General features: G+C 40.5%; 1 protein-coding gene and 1 pseudogene across 1 annotated transcript; one reads left to right on the top strand and one right to left on the bottom strand.

Annotated features, from left to right (window-relative positions):
- Window positions 1-1,123: 1,123 nt before the first annotated feature.
- On the top strand, window positions 1,124-6,450 carry LOC146696134 (kelch-like protein 10). The gene is made up of 5 exons (XM_085474255.1): window positions 1,124-1,599; window positions 2,532-3,018; window positions 4,015-4,593; window positions 5,719-5,868; window positions 6,103-6,450. Exons 1-5 carry the CDS (start codon window positions 1,466-1,468, stop codon window positions 6,400-6,402), a joined length of 1,650 nt encoding a protein of 549 aa, XP_085330381.1. The 5' UTR covers window positions 1,124-1,465; the 3' UTR covers window positions 6,403-6,450.
- Window positions 6,451-7,101: 651 nt separating this feature from the next.
- On the bottom strand, window positions 7,102-18,434 carry LOC146696133 (gonadotropin subunit beta-2 pseudogene; annotated as a pseudogene).
- Window positions 18,435-19,285: the final 851 nt, after the last annotated feature.

The raw sequence follows: 19,285 nt of genomic DNA, 5'->3' as shown, positions 1-19,285 counted from the left end.
CATTATGTCGAGATCAGCTAGTCAAGTACACACCTACACAGTAGGGCTGCACGATTAATCATTAGAAAATCACAATCTCGATTCATATTTATGTGCGATCTCATTTCCAAATGACAACGATTTAAAAAAAAAAAAAAAAAAGAAAAAAAAAAAAGACGACGATTGTACCGCATTTTGATCCGGGACGTAATCTGCATGAAAAGAAGCGCTCACTCTTTCTGCTCAACAAATGACAAGGGCGGAGCCTTATACCACGTGATACAGAAGCTGTGCCGTGGGATGCTAAAATTAGCAGGGGAAAAACAACGGAGAGCACGTCAGGGATGACGAGAAAGTGACAGGAGAAAATCCGCCCCGGTCAACCACCCAAACATCAATAACGGGAACCTTATACAGCGCTTCCCTATACACGCTGAACTTCCGCAGGCACAAAGAAATTACGAAGGCTATCACTTATCACCTGACCAAAGATATGGCTCCCATCAACACTGTGCAAAACGAGGGATTTAGGAAAATGATCAACACCCTAGACAAACGCTGTCCCGCAACTATTTTTCTATTGTTGCACTACCTGCTCTATACACGCAGTGTGGAGCAACGGTGGAGACGGAATTTCAAGCAGTACAACATTTTGCGGCAACAACAAAACGTGAGACATTTGTTGTTTTTATGTTTATTTATTGTTTTTATGTTCAGTCTCAACTGTTACGAAGTTGATGTGCAGTTAATAAGTGCAATAAATATTTATACTGGAAAAGAGAATCGTGATCTCAATTCTAAGCCAAAAAATCGTGATTCTCATTTTATGCAAAATCGTGCAGCCCTACTGCAGACGATCTCCTCCGTGACGTCTCTCCTGTACAGTGCAGAATCGCTGCATCGATTGCTAGCAGGGTGACTCTGAAGTGCACTACTGGATGTCCACGAAACGTTTTGCAGCGTCAAAAAATAAAATTGGCTACTTGATTTCACCTATCGCTGGTTAGTTTTAGAACATAACACCCGCTGTAAACGAGGGACAGCTGAGAAATATAACATTTGAATCCCTTTTCTCTTTTGCCCTGAGGTGCAGGGAAAAATATTAACAAGTCGATGAACATCATTTACAGATATATTGGGTAAATGCCCAAGACATCTATAGAAATGTAAATCGCTGCTTGATTAATTCATTTGCTTAACTTGTTTTGGACCGTAAACCAGGCGCGAATAGGACACCGGAAACAAAGCTCCCCAAAGGCGTTTCCGCACCGGAAGTAGCATATGCTAACGTGCACACAGTCAATTAACGGAATGATGCACTATGATTTTCAAATATAAACAGAGTAGTGACACTTTCCAGGCAGCATAAGTTAACGTAATCAGTAATTTAGACAAAGTACCTCACAAACTGTAGGCGGCTCTCTAAAGGAAAACACTAAACAGGAGATTTTTTAGAAGTTTAAACATCTTGAGTAACATCTGAATAATGACCAGCGCCCGTAGTACCGTCTTTAGGGAGCTTTTTCTGGATGGACAGGTTTGTGACTCTGTGATCCGAGCTGGAGATGTTGAGTTTAAAATTCACAGGATCATCCTCTGTAACTGCAGTGCATACTTCAGGTGAGCAGGCCTGTGTTGTTTGGCTGTGGTTGGTTCTGCATTTATCCTACTTCAAAGTTTTCATGTAACACAGTGCAGCAGGTATTGGGAGGTTTCAATGTTACACTGTACTTTTTGATCACTAGAAATGTTCTGGAGCAATTTTTAGGGGGGAAAAAAAATCAGTCCTGTATTTTTATTTAGTTATTTATTTTGGGAGGTTTGTTGGGATACATATATAGTGTAGGTTTGTGTTTGACTCCACAATGAGCCGTTAAGAGGTAGTTTGAAAGATTACAGACGCTATAAACTGGCTTTCTGATTATATTTCATCAGCACGACAACAGCAGCAGCAGTTCTAATAAATTTGTGCACAAACTGGCCTGCACCAAAAGGACCACATCAGTGGTGATATTAGCTGTGCCTTCACCAGTTTAGCTGAAATTGTATGTCTAAATAGGCAGGTAATCAATTTAGGGCCAGACTGAGAGGTGGCCAATGATATGCCATTTCTGTTGCAGTGGGACATGTCCGCTCTTTCCAATTCTGTCTAGTCAGTAAATTTGATAATGTGAAATTCAGTTATTATATTTGCAGCTATTTAATGCCTGCTGTCCCCTGTCGCCCTAACCCTGTTACTGTATAGGAATATTTGCTACAATGCCTAGACAACTCTATATCTTTCTGTCTGTCTAAACATAGCAGCAATGCTGAATGTTTTTCTGCACATGTCTGAATAGATGACCTTAAATAGGAGATTGCCCATTTGAAATCAAGTCATTTTAGATTTTTGTTACTTTAATTTCATATCTCTTTGATCACAGCTTGCTCAAGTAAGCATGCAGCTGAAAAATTATACAAATGCTATTTAACTATGAGCTGCACGACATCAGGTACTTTTTAAGTTCCATGACAGAGAGACAATGTGAAAATGCTGATCTGAATCTGCACAGGGATCTCTTCTGCTACAAACCACTACCATCAAACAAGGTCTACAACTTCCCCACTGTGTCTCCAAAAGCAATGAGCCTCATTTTGGAATATGCCTATACCCAATCTGTTGTGGTGACGGAGGACAATGTACTGGAGCTGTTGGCGGAAGCAGACCACTTTATCGTGACTGGCATCATTCAAGCCTGCTGCGACTTCCTGGAGAGGAAGCTTTGTGTAAATAACTGCGTCAGTATCTACAATCTGGCACACTTACACAACTGTCCTGACCTCAGGGGAAAGGCCTTTCTCTACATCCTCCATCACTTTGAAGAGGTTGGTGCACTCTCCTTGGAGTTCCTTCAGCTCTCTGTGCAGCAACTATCAGATCTTATCGAGAATGATGAGCTCAATGTGAAGCAGGAGAGCACTGTGTTTGAGGCCATTCTCAGATGGATCAACTATTCCCCTGTGGAACGTGGGTGTGACATGCCCGCACTGCTCAAGCAGGTAACTGAAAATGGGATATCAATTTAATTGCTCCTCTAAGTGCATTTATTTTGTTTATTACTCAGTGAGGGGCTGTTGAATGAATGGTACAGTTTGAAAGTATAGAAAGCAACTTCCGCTGTAGCAATTTGAATTGGGAATAAAAAATAAAACATAAGCTTGATGCCTGATGCAAAAAAAAAAGAAGTTTGATTGTACACTATTGTGTTTACAGAGTTGGGTGTCCAGGCCGCCCACCTGCTCGCCCATCAGCCTTTTATGGCTGACGTGTAAAAAGCTAAAATTGCAATGGCAGAATTACTCAAACTTAAGGCTTGGTAATAGAGTTAATGTAGGGGAATCATTCTTCTTCATTCTTAATCACATTGGGGGGTGGTGGGGGGGGGGGGGTGTTTCTAATTCACTTGGGAGTGTGCATCAGAAGGTGCTCATCATTTAGTCCTTAATAAATTGTAAAAGTATTATTTACACTTGCGTCCAGATAAAACTGGCCGTTGATTTGTAGTTTCAGAAGTGCATTATTGATAATGTGTCTGAACTGCACTTTAGCTTTTCTGACAGAAAAGTTGACTATGCCCATCGTGTTCTGCCAGAACTTACTGACTGGACCTTAGGCATTTACAACAGGACAAACCCTCATTGTGGGACTTGTTTCTACAGCAGGAGGTTACTCAGTGCTCAGATAATGGCATTGAAACTTGACTGTGGCACCACTGCTTGTTTGGAGGTAATGCCATGACCTGCCTTTGTTGTTTGGCAGGTGATGCTGTGGCTCTTTACAGGTAATGTTAGGGTCTTTAAGGGCAATGCCACAGCTGATTGGAGGCAATGCCAGGAGCTACCATAGCTATCTGGGTGATTCCATGACATTTTGATTATAGGGATAGTGCTATACTTCACTGATGGGTGGTGGCATGGTGGCTACATCCAACTCTTATATACAGTCTAATGTTGTATTTCTTGCCTTTTCCCCTTATGATTCTTGTTTTCATCCAGGTCCGCCTACTATTAATACCCACTGAGTACTTGGTTGGCACTGTGAGCAGAAATGATGTGGTGAGTAGTAGTCCGGCATGCATGGATATGGTAACCACTGCCATGAAGATGCTAAATGAGTCCATTGTGGAGAGACCTATGCCCCAAACACGCCTGCCGTCTGAAGTCTTATTGGCCATTGGTGGTCCTTTACCATTTGACAAGATTGAGATGTACAATGTTCGAGCTGACTACTGGGTGCCGCTGAGCTGGACACCGTGTCTGGGATTCTACGGTTATGCTTACCTCAATGGATGTGTCTATTGCATCGGAGGTTTTGATTTCACAAGCTATTCACGTCATGTGAGAAGGTTCAGCCTCACCAGCCAAACCTGGACAGAGGTGGGGCCGATGCATGAAGAGCGGGGCTTTCTCAGTGTGGCCACACTGAATGGCTGCATATATGCTATGGGCGGGTGCCAAAAGCAAAAGACACTGAAAAATGCAGAACGATATGAGCCTGACACCAACCAGTGGACTATGATTGCATCGATGCACAAGCGCAGGTCAGATGCTGGTGCTGCAACACTACACGGCAAGGTAAGTGGAATTGAGGTAGTGGAAGATCTCTGCCATGTTGGTTTTGTGGAGAAAGTGGTGGACAAAGTTAACTGGTAATGCTAACAACCTTGGTTAACAAGCTGCGTCAATAAAATGTACAGTCAAATAATTCCATTAGAAATGCACCAAAAGATGCCAATGCCTTAATCTGTCAGTAATAATAGATTAATAATAATGGATTGGATTTATATAGCGCTTTTCAAGGCACCCAAAGCACTTTACAATTCCACTATTCATTCACTCTCACATTCACACACTGGTGGAGGCAGCTACAGTTGTAGCCACAGCTGCCCTGGGGCAGACTGACAGAAGCGAGGCTGCCATATCGCGCCATCGGCCCCTCTGGCCATCACCAGTAGGCGGTAGGGTAAAATGTCTTGCCCAAGGACACAACGATCAGGACAGAGAGCCCAGGGATCAAACCAGCGACCTTCCGGTTACAGATACGCTTCCCAACCCCCCTGAGCCAAGGTCGCCCCACAAACGGGGTGACCTTGGCTCAGGGGGGTTGGGAAGTACACTTCCCAAAGCAGTCACAAACCCAAATTTTAGCCAGGACGCTATCCATATGGATTAGGTTTTTTTTGGTCTTTTGTGTCTGGCTGTAAAAATGATTTTTAAGGCTATGTAGTTGGATTTACAACATATGGGGATTTATTATCTTTTGGAGCCAGCCAACCAACGCATTTATGCACTGGAACATGAGCCCACAGTAAAATATTACTTTTCTGTGAGCTTCTGTGCAAAAAACATTTTTTTAATAGTCTTATAAAGCTGGCCAATGGGAGTAATTTTTAAAAAGTGAATATTTTTTTTTAGATTTATGTCTTTCCAAGCTCCTTAGAATACGATGACCTGGATGACTGAGAACCTTCACAGACATTTTTAGTGTTTGTAAGTTTTTTCTGGAAGCTGAAACATTTAATTCTAGTAAGGCAAGGCAAATTTATTTGTATAGCACAATTCAACAACAAGGTGATTCAAAGTGCTTTACAGAGACATTAGAAACAAAAACAGATAAAAGGCATGATTTAAAATTGATTAAAACAAGCAAGCAAACAAACTAACTAGTAATTTTGACTTAAACTTGATTTTAATTTCTAGGTGTACATTTTTGGTGGTGTTACTGAAGATGAACCTCTGTCATGTGCTGAGTCCTACAACCCTGACACCAACCAGTGGACACTGATCACACCCATGGAAACCGGGAGGAATGGGGGAGCCGTGGTCGCCTACAATAACGAAATCTTTGTAGTAAGAAGAGCTTAAAACATAATCTTATTACGGACAGAAATTCAAACATGGAATGTTTACTGTACCTGTATTTGGGAGTCTGTATTATTTTCCAAGTACCATGTACTGGGTTATTGGAATGTGATTTCTATAATTACCCTAGAATCAGATATTTTGGAATCTGGAGACCTATTTACTTTTTTACAACAGAACATTTTTACGTTACAGACTGTAACAAGTCCTTTGTCTGCACAGGTTGGTGGCTTTAACGGTATCACTCAGTTGCGTAGTGTCATCGCATATGACCCAAGAACAAGACGCTGGCGCAACGTTGCTCCCATGTTACACCCTCGTAAAAACTTCGGCATTGCAGTGCTGGAGGACCAGCTGTATGTGGTTGGAGGTTCCGACAATGGCGGCTTATTCTGCAATCTGGAGTGCTATGATGAAAAGACCAACAGGTGGTACATTGTCAGCGACAAAGGGATGACCCAAGGTGTTGTCAGTTGTTGCGTTCTGAAGCGACACCCCGATCTGACTGCTTATCTTCCATAATTATTTCACATAAAGAAATAAAGAAATACATTTTTCATCAATAAAAAACTGGCTGTTTCTCTGCTTAAGATCCTGAGGTCTGACATCCCAGTGAAAAAGTCTCTTTTAGCTGAACAGAGAACTTGAACTTTCTTTTCAACATGATGGGCATTGCAGCTTCCACATTTTATGGCCACAAGGGAGGTTAACAGCTATGATATTAAGATCCCATTGGTAAAAGTCAAATCGTTTCTTCACTAATAGGTGATCCATTCAAGCCGCCATCTTCATCTCTACCACCAGCGTTTAGCCAGCTCAACCATCTTCAATGTAGTTTTCTTGCCTACTTTAATGTCCAATTAAAGTAGATGAAATCCAATTAGAGTCACAAATTAGAGTTACTAAGGCTGACTGTAATCGGATCCACAGTTTATGAAGTGAATGCATCGTGTCACATCAGTAAGACTTGAAACTAGCAATGGGACATAAATTCTTCATAAACTGTTGAATTAGGTTATATATCACTTTACAGAAAGAACTTTTTTCCATGTAAATTTTACACAGATGTCATTTTGAATCTCTGCTGGCCTTAAGATATGAGGAAAGTTAAAGTTACTCCAGCTGTGGCGTCAACTTTCAGACGTCAGGCGTCAATTACCTTTTATCTTTTTTTTTTAAGACACTGTTTGAGAGAAATATTCATCATGTGTTTATTTCGATAGCAGAAACTTTTTTTTTTTTTTTGTAATTACTGGTTGATTCTAAACAACAGGGCAGCTTCCGTATACTCTGTATAATGTGTTTAAATATGATTGAGCTTCTTTTAGTAGTAGAAAGGGATGTCATTCATGCAGAAGTCAGGTTGCAGGCTCTCAAAGGTGCAGTCAGATGTGTCCATGGCACAGCGACCGCAGTGGCAACTCAAAGCCACAGGGTAGGTGACGATCGGGTCTACACCAGGTGGGCAGGCGGGAAGCTCAAATGTTTTATAGTACAGGTCCCGGTATGTGCACACATGCTGGTACACATTGCTGAATGGTATCTTGATGACAGGGTCCTAAAGGGAGGGGAAATGAAAACAGTGTCCTTACAAAAATGTTGTTATAACACTACAGAAGCAACTGTTTTTAAACAAGAAATTCACCTAAAATGTTAAATGAAGTTTCAAAGTCCTGGTTTTAGGCATAAAGTCTTACTGTTAAACTGTTGTGCATCACAGTGAGGGAAAGTTGATGCTTTCAATGAACCATGTGCCAACACAGTGCAGGGGAGCTACCTAAACGCTACTCCCACAGAGGTTGATTATCTTGTTAATAGTGTTACATCTTCAGTGCGTTCAAGTCTGCATACTGTGCTCCTCAAATTTAGAGCTAATGGACTCCCTGGTATAACTCACAAATGTACACCATAAAGTCATCAAATATACTTTTGGTTCTGAGGGATTTTTAAAAGTAGAAAGGGAGGCAGAGCCTTCAGCTTTCGGGGCCCTCTTCTGTGCAACCAGAGTCAGACACACTCTACTGTTAAGGCTTAAACCTTTTGGGGTTTTTTTTCATAAAACATATAGTTGGGCTGGATCAGGTGACTGAATCCTCCCTTAGTTACACTACAATAGGTCTAGCCTGCCGGAGGCTTCCCATGATGTGGTTTTATTGGATTTATTTTCTTATGCTCCACTCTGCTTTTAATCATTATTTATTATTAATCTTTGGCTCTTTTCCACAGTGTGTCTTTTTTCCCGTCTTCCTCCCCTCACCCAAAATGATATGTTCTTGTTTCACTTGAACAATACCACCTATGTTTGCACTTATGTAAGAACAAGTATCACTGCTATGGAGTTTTCATGTTTTGCATGCAGACTCAGGGCTGCTAGTCTCCTCTTGGCATTTTCTTATTTAAACATTGGTGACTTAGAACCTCAAAGTTTAGCAGCACTCTTTAGCAGCACTCTTTTTCCTTTTTCCATCAAACATTTCTTTCAGCCATCTGTTTTTATCAGTTTATATGTGGCTGTAATTAATCTACGGCAGACCCGACCATGTTTCCATGCTTTTCAGCATGCACTTTATTCACGCTTGTCGTTCACACACTGGCTGCAGCTTTCCAGCTTGCAGCCACAAACTCCAACATGAACAAACAGTCAGGACTGAATTCAGACTTTAAGCCAGCGAGGTGTGATTGTCGTCCACATGCGTCCGCCTACCTTGCAGCCGCACCGCAGACCACACCCCACCACAGTGGCTAATATTTATTCAATAACCACAAAGTACAAAAGATAAGATTAGATATTTTATTTTTCAAAGATACATGATTATACATAGAATAAAGAAAGGTTCTATAAAAATTACACATGGTGTAGAAAAACATTATAACATACAAATGAATGTTTTATGAAAATCTGACATGTTTATTCAAAGCATAAGAATAAAAGTTTTATACAGGGAGTGCAGAATTATTAGGCAAGTTGTATTTTTGAGGAATAATTTTATTATTGAACAACAACCATGTTCTCAATGAACCCAAAAAACTCATTAATATCAAAGCTGAATGTTTTTGGAAGTAGTTTTTAGTTTGTTTTTAGTTTTAGCTATTTTAGGGGGATATCTGTGTGTGCAGGTGACTATAACTGTGCATAATTATTAGGCAACTTAACAAAAAACAAATATATACCCATTTCAATTATTTATTTTTACCAGTGACACCAATATAACATCTCCACATTCACAAATATACATTTCTGACATTCAAAAACAAAACAAAAACAAATCAGCGACCAATATAGCCACCTTTCTTTGCAAGGACACTCAAAAGCCTGCCATCCATGGATTCTGTCAGTGTTTGGATCTGTTCACCATCAACATTGCGTGCAGCAGCAACCACAGCCTCCCAGACACTGTTCAGAGAGGTGTACTGTTTTCCCTCCTTGTAAATCTCACATTTGATGATGGACCACAGGTTCTCAATGGGGTTCAGATCAGGTGAACAAGGAGGCCATGTCATTAGTTTTTCTTCTTTTATACCCTTTCAAATTCAAATTTTATTTGTCACGTACACAGTCATACACAGTACGATATGTAGTGAAATGCTTGGACAACTGCTCGTGACCTAAAGAAAACAAAAAAGGAAAAGGCTATGAATAAGACAGGAAATAAATATGAAAAATTAAAAAGGGTAAATTTAACTAGGAAGGAATAAAATATAAATTAAGGTTAAAAATGAAATAACTGTACAACACAAATTAGAATGAAGGGTAAATTTAACTGGGAAAGAATAAGATAAAAAAAAATATATATATATATATATATATATATATATATATATATATATCTTGCCAGCCACGCTGTGGAGTACTTGGACGCGTGTGATGGAGCATTGTCCTGCATGAAAATCATGTTTTTCTTGAAGGATGCAGACTTCTTCCTGTACCACTGCTTGAAGAAGGTGTCTTCCAGAAACTGGCAGTAGGACTGGGAGTTGAGCTTGACTCCATCCTCAACCCGAAAAAGCCCCACAAGCTCATCTTTGATGATACCAGCCCAAACCAGTACTCCACCTCCACCTTGCTGGCGTCTGAGTCGGACTGGAGCTCTCTGCCCTTTACCAATCCAGCCACGGGCCCATCCATCTGGCCCATCAAGACTCACTCTCATTTCATCAGTCCATAAAACCTTAGAAAAACCAGTCTTGAGATATTTCTTGGCCCAGTCTTGACGTTTCAGCTTGTGTGTCTTGTTCAGTGGTGGTCGTCTTTCAGCCTTTCTTACCTTGGCCATGTCTCTGAGTATTGCACACCTTGTGCTTTTGGGCACTCCAGTGATGTTGCAGCTCTGAAATATGGCCAAACTGGTGGCAAGTGGCATCTTGGCAGCTGCACACTTGACTTTTCTCAGTTCATGGGCAGTTATTTTGCACCTTGGTTTTTCCACACGCTTCTTGCGACCCTGTTGACTATTTTGAATGAAACGCTTGATTGTTCGATGATCACGCTTCAGAAGCTTTGCAATTTTGAGACTGCAAGATATCTCACTATTTTTGACTTTTCTGCACCTGTCAAGTCCTCCTTTTGACCCATTTTGCCAAAGGAAAGGACGTTGCCTAATAATTATGCACACCTGATATAGGGTGTTGATGTCATTAGACCACACCCCTTCTCATTACAGAGATGCACATCACCTAATATGCTTAATTGGTAGTAGGCTTTCGAGCCTATACAGCTTGGAGTAAGACAACATGCATGAAGAGGATGATGTGGACAAAATACTCATTTGCCTAATAATTCTGCACTCCCTGTAAAAATCATGTTCTTTGATGATCATGTCAATAAAATCATGTTTCACATTTTAAAACATACGGTACTTAGAAAAGTGTTCACAAAAATGGTTTTAGAGAACTCACACACATTTTTACTTTTTCCACAGTGCCTGTATGCCTCTTCCAAAACTTTGGGCTTTTCACCCTCACACACAATAATAATATTAAAATAATATTTGTACATAAAAATAAAAATGTTCAAATCTAAATTCTGATTCTAATGAATGAGAATACTTTATCAAATCCTAAGGAAATTATAAGGTTACAGTTGCTCCAAGACAATGAGAACAGTAACAGACTGCATATGTTGTTTTTTAATTTAGTACAAAGTTTACAAAATATAAGAAATAGATGTAATATGTACAAATAGCTCAATTATAAATATCCAGTTTTATGATTATAAGTTTCTGCTGCGCTATATACATATGGACAGTATTTTTTTTTTAAATATCCATGGAGGAGAGAAAAAGAGAACTTATCTCAGACTGAGCTTCTAGTAGGAGATCAGTATGAGAACAGAAAACAAAAAAACCATGTGGTGGGTATGGGGTAAGAGTTTCCCGGTGTAGACAGCAGCATCCAGTCCTGCAGCATCTCTGCGCTGGAGGCAAGTATCTGAGGTGTTTGGAGGGAGGAGGGGGATGAGGGTATGTCTGTGTCTGTATACGTGTGTGTGTGCGCATGTGTATCCTGTGTTCAGCTGAGAGAGTGTCCCTTCACCCGGTTGGGCAGAAGTAAACAGTCCTACAGCCAACCTTTTAGGCTCTCTGCGCCTTGAAGGGTGTAGCGCAGAGAGCCATAACACAGTCTCGTTATAAGGGAGAAGAATTTGTTGTTTTCAGCCACCCTCGGCCTTGAGGTCCTTCTAGCAGTAACTTGGGTAGTTAGATGAGAGAAATGGTGGTTGTTTGGGTTTAGTGCGATCGAGCTGCATCCAATTTTAGAGCAGATCTAAATGTCCGTCAATGATCTGTGTTCAATAAGAACAGTCTGGGTACTCAGAGCCCATCTTTAGGTTTTATAGAACATGACTGAGAGACTCTCTGAGGGTTAAAGTTAGACAAAACTAGACAAGGACATAAGAAACCAAGCAGGAAAGATAAGATGAGGCAACCGCCTCCGTTAGAGCCAAAGAGAAGAAGTCAGTGAACGTGTGAGTTCTGGGTGGTTATAGCTTTTTGGGAAGAAACTATTTTTGAGTCTGTCAGTCTTTGTGCCGATGCACCTGTAGCACTTTCTTGAGGGAAGCAGGTTGAACAGGTCAAAACCAGGGTGGGAGCTGTCCTTGATGTTTGTTGCTCTGTTGAGGCAGCAGAAGGAATAGATGTCCATCAGGGAGGGGAAAGGGCCACAGGTCATCATATGTGTTGCCTTGACTACTCCTCTATCCACCTTAGTGCAACTGTCATAACATGCTGTGATGCAGTATGTCAGCTGGCTCTCAATAGACGAGCAGTAGAAGGTCAGCAGCAGGTTGGAGTCCAGTTTGTGCTTCCTGAGGACCCCTACAATCAATTCTTTGGTCTTTGTCACATTGAGCTGCAAAGGATTCTGCTTGCACCATGTGACAAAGGACTTACTCACAGCCTCACTCTCATCACCCATGTATCCAACCACCACAGAGTCATCAGAAAACTTCTGAAGATGGCAGGTCTCTGTGCAGTGGATGAAGTCTGTGGTGTAGAGGGTAGAGAGCTGGTCCAGATGGGCGTAGACATGATTGAGCAGGTACATGATGGCGTCCTCAGCTCCGAGGCGGGGCTGGTGGGGGAACTGAAGGGGATCCTGTTGTGGCATGACAATAGGCTGGAGCTGGATGAATTTTTCCAGTGTCTTCATGACGTGTAAGTCACAGGCCTGTAATTCTGGGGGCCACTGGGACATGGCGTACCAGTCGGGGGACGAAGGAGGAACTGTATGCATCCTTAACATTAGCATACAGTAGGTCTACAATTCTCTCCCTGTGTGAAAGTTAGCAGTATAGTCAAAGCTGACATGGTTGAAGTCACCCATACATAGCAATGAAGGCACTCGGGTGCTGAGTCTATAACCAGGCTATGGCAGAGTGGATAGAATAGAATAATCCTTTAATTGTCCCACAAGGGGAAATTTGGTGGATAATGTCACAAGCAGCCTCGCCTGTCTAAAGTGTTATGTCCCATGCAGTCCTTGCTATAACTTGTGTCCGTCGTTGGAGCTAACTCTGATAGCTTAGTCAGCTAGCCGCTAACTGGCTTTCTGGGCAGAGATACAATGGCTTGTCCGAGCTGCACTAACCCACCTCTCTTGGATGGACATGGGATGGGTCACAAGTGAGCCCTCAAATATATCTCTGGGTAACATTACTACATTTACTATAATAGCCACACAGGTTTACAGTTGGTTTTGAGCTCGGTCTGCTTTATTTTTTGATCACAGTATGTGAATATACAGTTGTAGTGAGGAAGATATTTTTAATGAGATATTTTTAAGAGTTTGCAGCTCTGTGTGCCACTCTCTCTCTGCTTATACAAGTGCATATATGAGCTCACCCAGCAGTATCTTGCCTTCTCACATCTCTATGCCAGTAATTATTCGAGTAGAATATTTATCTATATAATATTTATTTGATTACACTTTAAATCCAGGTCAGAGAGAGGGTATTGTTTTCTTTTACACATGCACATTTAATAAATTAAAGCGGTACTATCTAAAACAAATCTTTATTACAAATCACTCCGGTTGATAAAAATGTGAATTCTGGCGCCTGGCAGTACCTTGAAGCAGCAGGTACGCCACGTGTTGGAACTGGGGTGAAGTGCACCAAAACTTCAGATTTTGTCACAGTCACATGACCCGTGTGTTTTGAAAGCAATTGTTTTCTATAAGCTTCTGTCTCTTCTGCAGAACATAAAGTTTCTGACTCGTGATTTCCAAAAGGCAGCTTAAATGTAATCCAATAATGAAAACAAGGCAGGCATTAAACACTGAAGAAAGGAATTTATTGTACACAAAACTGTCAGTTTGAAAATAAAACATTTTCAGTTCAAGTCCGGGTTATCTATTCCTGTCAATAAAACACATTAAACAGCTATAAAAAGAAAACTGTTGCTTTTCAAACTCCTTTTCTGATTAACTTTAACCCTGAGCACATCAGCAGAATTACCTACACTTTATAACAGCAAAACAATAACAGGATGAACTGTGCAAAAAAATCTTAATATGCAAACTGAAGGAAAAAAAAAACTAATATTGAAAAGCATTTAAATGTGACTTAGAATATTCAGATAAAAAAACTGACATTTCTATTTGGCTCTAACAGTGTGTGAGATCTAGCTTTGTTGATACTGACATGCCAGTAACAGTAACTGCTAGGGATGGGTATCGTTTAGGTTTTATCCGATACCGGTGCCAAATCGGTACTTTTGAAACGGTGCCGGTGCTCAAACGGTGCTCAAACCGGTGCTTAAAGAATGGAGAACACAAAATTGGTCCAAAAACCTCTCATGTTCAGCTGTTTTTTGTAAAAAGATAACAATGTTAGCCTTTTCTGCAGCTATGGGGCATATATGGTATCACTCTTGGCTGGAAGCAGTGCTTAAACAATGGAAAAAACACAAACTTTGTCCAAAAACCTCTCATGTTTAACTGTTTTCCACTTTTTCTTTGATCATTTTAGCCTTTTTAGCCAGGGTGAAGGGAGCATCTGCCATCAAACAAGAAGACAGCCGCATGTAGCTATGATGATGTTTGCTAGTTTATGGAACGCCAGGACTGCCATAATGAATTAATTAAATACACCATTAAATAATTAATTAAATGTGTCAATAATTAATTAAAATTGGAATTAATTAATTAAATAAATAGTTATGATATATGTAATTAATTAATTATTGACACATTTAATTAATTATTTATGTATTTCACATTTTAATTAATTATTGACACATTTCATTAATTATTGACACATTTAATTAATTATTGAATGATATATTTATTTATTTCATTTTGGCAGTCCTGGCGCCTGGCTCTCATCATGAAATAATTTTATCTGTCAGCCTCACCCATCAAACTCAGGGGGCGGGGTTAACGCTGATCGAGTCAAAACCATTGCTTTGGCCTGGTGGCCATTGTTTCTAGCACACAACCGGCATGTGGAAGCTAACAGAACTGAGCTTTGAAAAACCCTGTTTGTGTGTCACCAAATACCGTTTTAATATTTTTTTTAGCCGAGAATGTAGTGGTTTAATCTTCATGTGTCTGGTCGGTTTGTCAAGATACAGCCTCTTTGCAAAAGTGCTTCGATGATGTCGGAGATGTCTGCCCAGTCTCACGGCAAAGCGTGGGATAGACCCGCTCGCCTCGCAAGCAATCCCACCGACAAAGCGCAGGCCCCGGTACACAGCTGTAGTAACCCCCGCTGACTTCTTTTACTGAGGTTATATTTATCGGTGGTTTTTTTCCTGAAGTTCTTATGTGTCCTACGTGTTTCAGTCGCCAATTCTGAATTATAACTAACATTAAAAACATGTTTAAGGAGGAGAGAGAGCAAATAAATCTGTTTAACATCTGATCTTTGGGTTTTTGTTCAGTAATCAGCGTGACCTGTGTATAAACGCATAAAAGAGATAACGTTGGTGTTTCCGTCATGTAGTAACTGCTGCCTTTAACTGTACAAAGGTTGTTCGACACTATGAAACACATACAGACTTCATGATGTTCGGCTAATATTTTTATTGTGAATATTAATCATGAGGGTAAACGGCCCTGTACACCACGGAGCGAGGTCAGCATATCCACGATATCCTCAGCTCCATGAGTTAACACAAAGTTTCCCAGCTGACTATCTAACTGCCAACTATTCCAGAGACGTGAAAATATACAGCATCAAGAAAAGTGTAAGAGACTCAGCAGCAGATTAGAATAACAGTTATACATTTAATAAATCACCAAATGAATCCAAGAAACGAGCAAACCTGTTCCGACAATTTGAGTTTGTATTCCCTCAGCTGCAGACTCGCTGCTGTTTAAATGTTTGAAAAGGAAGATTAGATATAAACAAACGTCAAACATAGACTCAGTCTGCCTTCACATTTGATATGAGGCCAGCACGTATAGTGGCTGTGTCCTGTTTTAAGATCATACATGTAAAATTGTCGTCTGACCTCCGTCGATCCAGCCGCTCAGAGTCCGTGGTTACCATGGTTACTGCATAAGCAGCTATAATGTTAACAGCTGGCACTGAGGAAACCTACTGGCAGCATGGGTGTTTATGTTTTTCATTGCAAAAGAACCGTCTGAATGGTTAACTGAAGTTAACTTGGATAAATTATAGTTAAGGAGTATCACAGATAACCCCTATGTGAGCTGTGTGACTGGTCACCACTACACTGAAATCAGCAGGCTATTACTGAAATACACGTGCTATATCATAAACTATGATATAAACAGGGAGGTCCTATTGACATGTTTAGTTTTAAAGGACACCTTCCTGCCTTTAGTCTCATTCATGAGCAGTATTAGTTTTCTTCTAACATCCAGAAGTCTGCACGATGTGTTTCATAGTTTGTAACAAGCCTTTGACAGGTAAACATAACATGACCGAAAAAGCAGAGAGAGAGAGTGTTGACATAAGAAGAGAAAATTCTCTCAATTATGGAGACAGGCAAATGGTTCATTTATGTTTGATGTGTGTTTATTCCTCCCTAAATATCGTCGGTGAAGTTCGCCATGCATGTCAGATTTTCCTGCGCATTTTTATACGTCTGCCAACAGAGGGAGAAAAAAAATCACATTCTAACAGACAGCTGGTGCTTAGAATACAGTTGAATAACTATTAAAAAACAGATGATATTTAGATGATAGTTCAGTCTAACACATGTGCCAGTGAACCATTAAACGTCTGTGAAACTATGTAGTTATGAGAAACTTTAACCTCAGCCAAACCGATTTGCTCAGTTGTAAATAAAACAGCGAAGTAAACGTGACCCGACAGACAGAACCTGAGTGAATGAAGTCCAGCGTTTAACCACTGAGAGCTAAAACTCAGCTGAGGTTTCAAAGCTGTGTGCCGGTGATTGGACATCAGCCGCTGATGAAGCTGTTCGCCTATAAAGTGCTCTGTAAGGAAACAAGCTCCAGCAGCTCTGCGCTCGGGGAAAACACTATATTTACTTATCTTGTGCAGAAAAATGCGCTGACATTGCGTTATATCGAGCACCGGCTGCCCAGTTAAACTGTGACTATCACCAGGTAACGTAGGCGTGTTTCTTGAATTAGCAGCAGGTGTTAAACAGCTGACAGATGAGGAGGAGGATGCATGCAGGTAAACTGAGGGTCTGTTGAGCTGATCGCTGGTTTCGTAAGAAAAATGTCAGCTCGTTCTTTATGTTACAGAAGCACAGAGACACAAGACCAGGCGGAAAGAGACGATCGTTCGGTGAAAATGAGAATCTGCGAATGCAACATGTGGAACACGGAGAGTGGAATATGTAAACAAACCGGTTAACGTAACCCCCTGGGTGCGCTCTGCATGCTAATTGTTAGCAGAGCTAGTGAAATCTCTGAAAACATCTGAGCACTTTTGCAAACATGTTCTATGTTGACAACCTGACCAGACATACGTCGCGACATTCGCGGCTAAAACACTGTTAAAAGTGTAGCTGGTGACAGAAAAACGGGGTATTTTAAAACTACACCACCACCATTGCTGCTTGTGATTTGATCTGCATTCTGGGATACCTGGCTGCCCCAAGTCTACACAAGCAATCGATTATCTAGGATCGACCTGTTTTGACTTACTTTGCACGGCAACCAATCAAATGTTAGAGAAGCTGCATGGGCAGCGTTAACCCCGCCCCCTGAGTTTGATGGGTGAGGCTGACAGATAAAATTATTTCATGATGAGAGCCAGGCGCCAGGACTGCCAAAATGAAATAAATAAATATATCATTAAATAATTAATTAAATGTGTCAATAATTAATTAAAATGTGAAATACATAAATAATTAATTAAATGTGTCAATAATTAATTAATTACATGTGTCATAACAATTTATTTAATTAATTAATTCCAATTTTAATTAATTATTGACAAATTTAATTAATTATTTAATGGTGTATTTAATTATTTCATTATGGCAGTCCTGGCGTTATACTAGTTCACCTTACATGCATTAATGTAATAACGTGGTTAGCCTACTCAACGAAAATTACACACGGACAACATTAAGCTACTCACGCAGAGAAGAACGGCTGCTGCTGCATCATCATCCGTCATCATTTCTGCTACACTGGCAGGGCTAGGGGCCAAGACTCCATTCTTCGGGTTTTTGGGGGATATTGCTCCGGGTCCGATAACAGGCAACCCACCTGCAGTAGATGTGCACGGTGTGAGGTCTCGCAGCAAGCTATCAAATACGGCGCATTTCTCGGCTTTTTAAAAAAACGCTATGCGTCGCCAGGTGTTACCTCCTTTGCACAGTATCACAGTATCAGCTTAAAGCACTTGTTGCAGGCTGCTGAGTTTGCATATTTTGCTGTGAAGTACAGTCAGACTTTTGACCGCTTCGTCTTGGGCATTTTTAATCTGTAGCTCTGCTCTAAAAGAACGTACGTACCTGGCCCCGCCTACCATTCTCGGAAACGTAAAATGATTGGCTAGAATCGAAAAAAAAAAGCACCGAAATAAAGCACCGAAATGTGCGCTGCTTTTCGGTCTGGTTACTACCGTTTATGTCAGACCACCGGACACCGGTACCCATCCCTAGTAACTGCACTTGTGTAGTAGGACTCCTAATGTTTTTGGTTTTGTTTATACTACAAATCAATTGATAGATAACTTAGGGCTGCCATAAAGTGGACCTTACTTTCTCTCACTTCTGGACAATTCAGTGGGCTAAAATTTACAAAGTAAACATAAATTTGATGAGACTTGAAAATATGAATTGTTTACTGGTGGAATGGAACATGAAGTCTGTAGCTCATTTTCCAACAATCTTTTATATAACCAAAGATTTCTGCAGTCAGTCTCTTCCTGCTGGCCTGATGCAGGTTGAAGAAACATCGTCATAGGCTTCACATTTCAACCTGAAAGCTGTGTCCTTGTTTTTTTATATTCTATGATTTATGATGAACAAATATTTAAAACGTCATATTGATCGTATAAAATTGAGGCAGATATATAAATCCCTAACATTTTTCAAAAACATTCTAGTTTACAATGCTGTCTTTGCACTATTTTGCATTAAATTTGGGATTTAAATAATCTGATCATCACATTATGTTTTCAATATTACAAACTTTTTTTTAGACACAAGCAGTGACGTGAATAACGGCGTTAAAAGTACTTTTATCAGTAACTAGTAATCTAATTACTATTCAGTCTTTACAACGCAGTTACCCTTACTAACAAGAAAATGCGGTGCGGACGCGTTACTATTTTTCAACACTCAGACAGTTGAAGCTGTCCTCAGGGCGAAACAATCGCAAAAGTGCTGCTGATTTGCTGAGGAAAAATAGCCACAATAAACCAATCACATGACCAATTTAAGATGCTATAGCAACAACCCAAGACAACCCTGAGTCTTCACTTTTGTGTTAAAAGTGTGTTGAT

The sequence above is a fragment of the Copadichromis virginalis genome, linkage group LG12, assembly GCF_057382275.1.
Source record: "Copadichromis virginalis isolate Kocher_CV1m ecotype Utaka linkage group LG12, C_Virginalis_male_GT1.1, whole genome shotgun sequence".
In the NCBI taxonomy this organism is placed as follows: domain Eukaryota; kingdom Metazoa; phylum Chordata; class Actinopteri; order Cichliformes; family Cichlidae; genus Copadichromis; species Copadichromis virginalis.
Note: the sequence above shows the minus strand (reverse complement) of the source record. Positions and strands in the feature narration are given on the sequence as shown.

What these genes read in the sequence shown, in the direction of transcription:
- LOC146696134 (XM_085474255.1), top strand. Translation starts at nt 1,466, where the DNA reads ATGACCAGCGCCCGTAGTACCGTCTTTAGGGAGCTTTTTCTGGATGGA. An exon ending in AACTGCAGTGCATACTTCAG is followed by an intron (nt 1,600 to 2,531) that starts GTGAGCAGGCCT and finishes GAATCTGCACAG; the next exon opens with GGATCTCTTCTGCTACAAAC. An exon ending in TGCCCGCACTGCTCAAGCAG is followed by an intron (nt 3,019 to 4,014) that starts GTAACTGAAAAT and finishes GTTTTCATCCAG; the next exon opens with GTCCGCCTACTATTAATACC.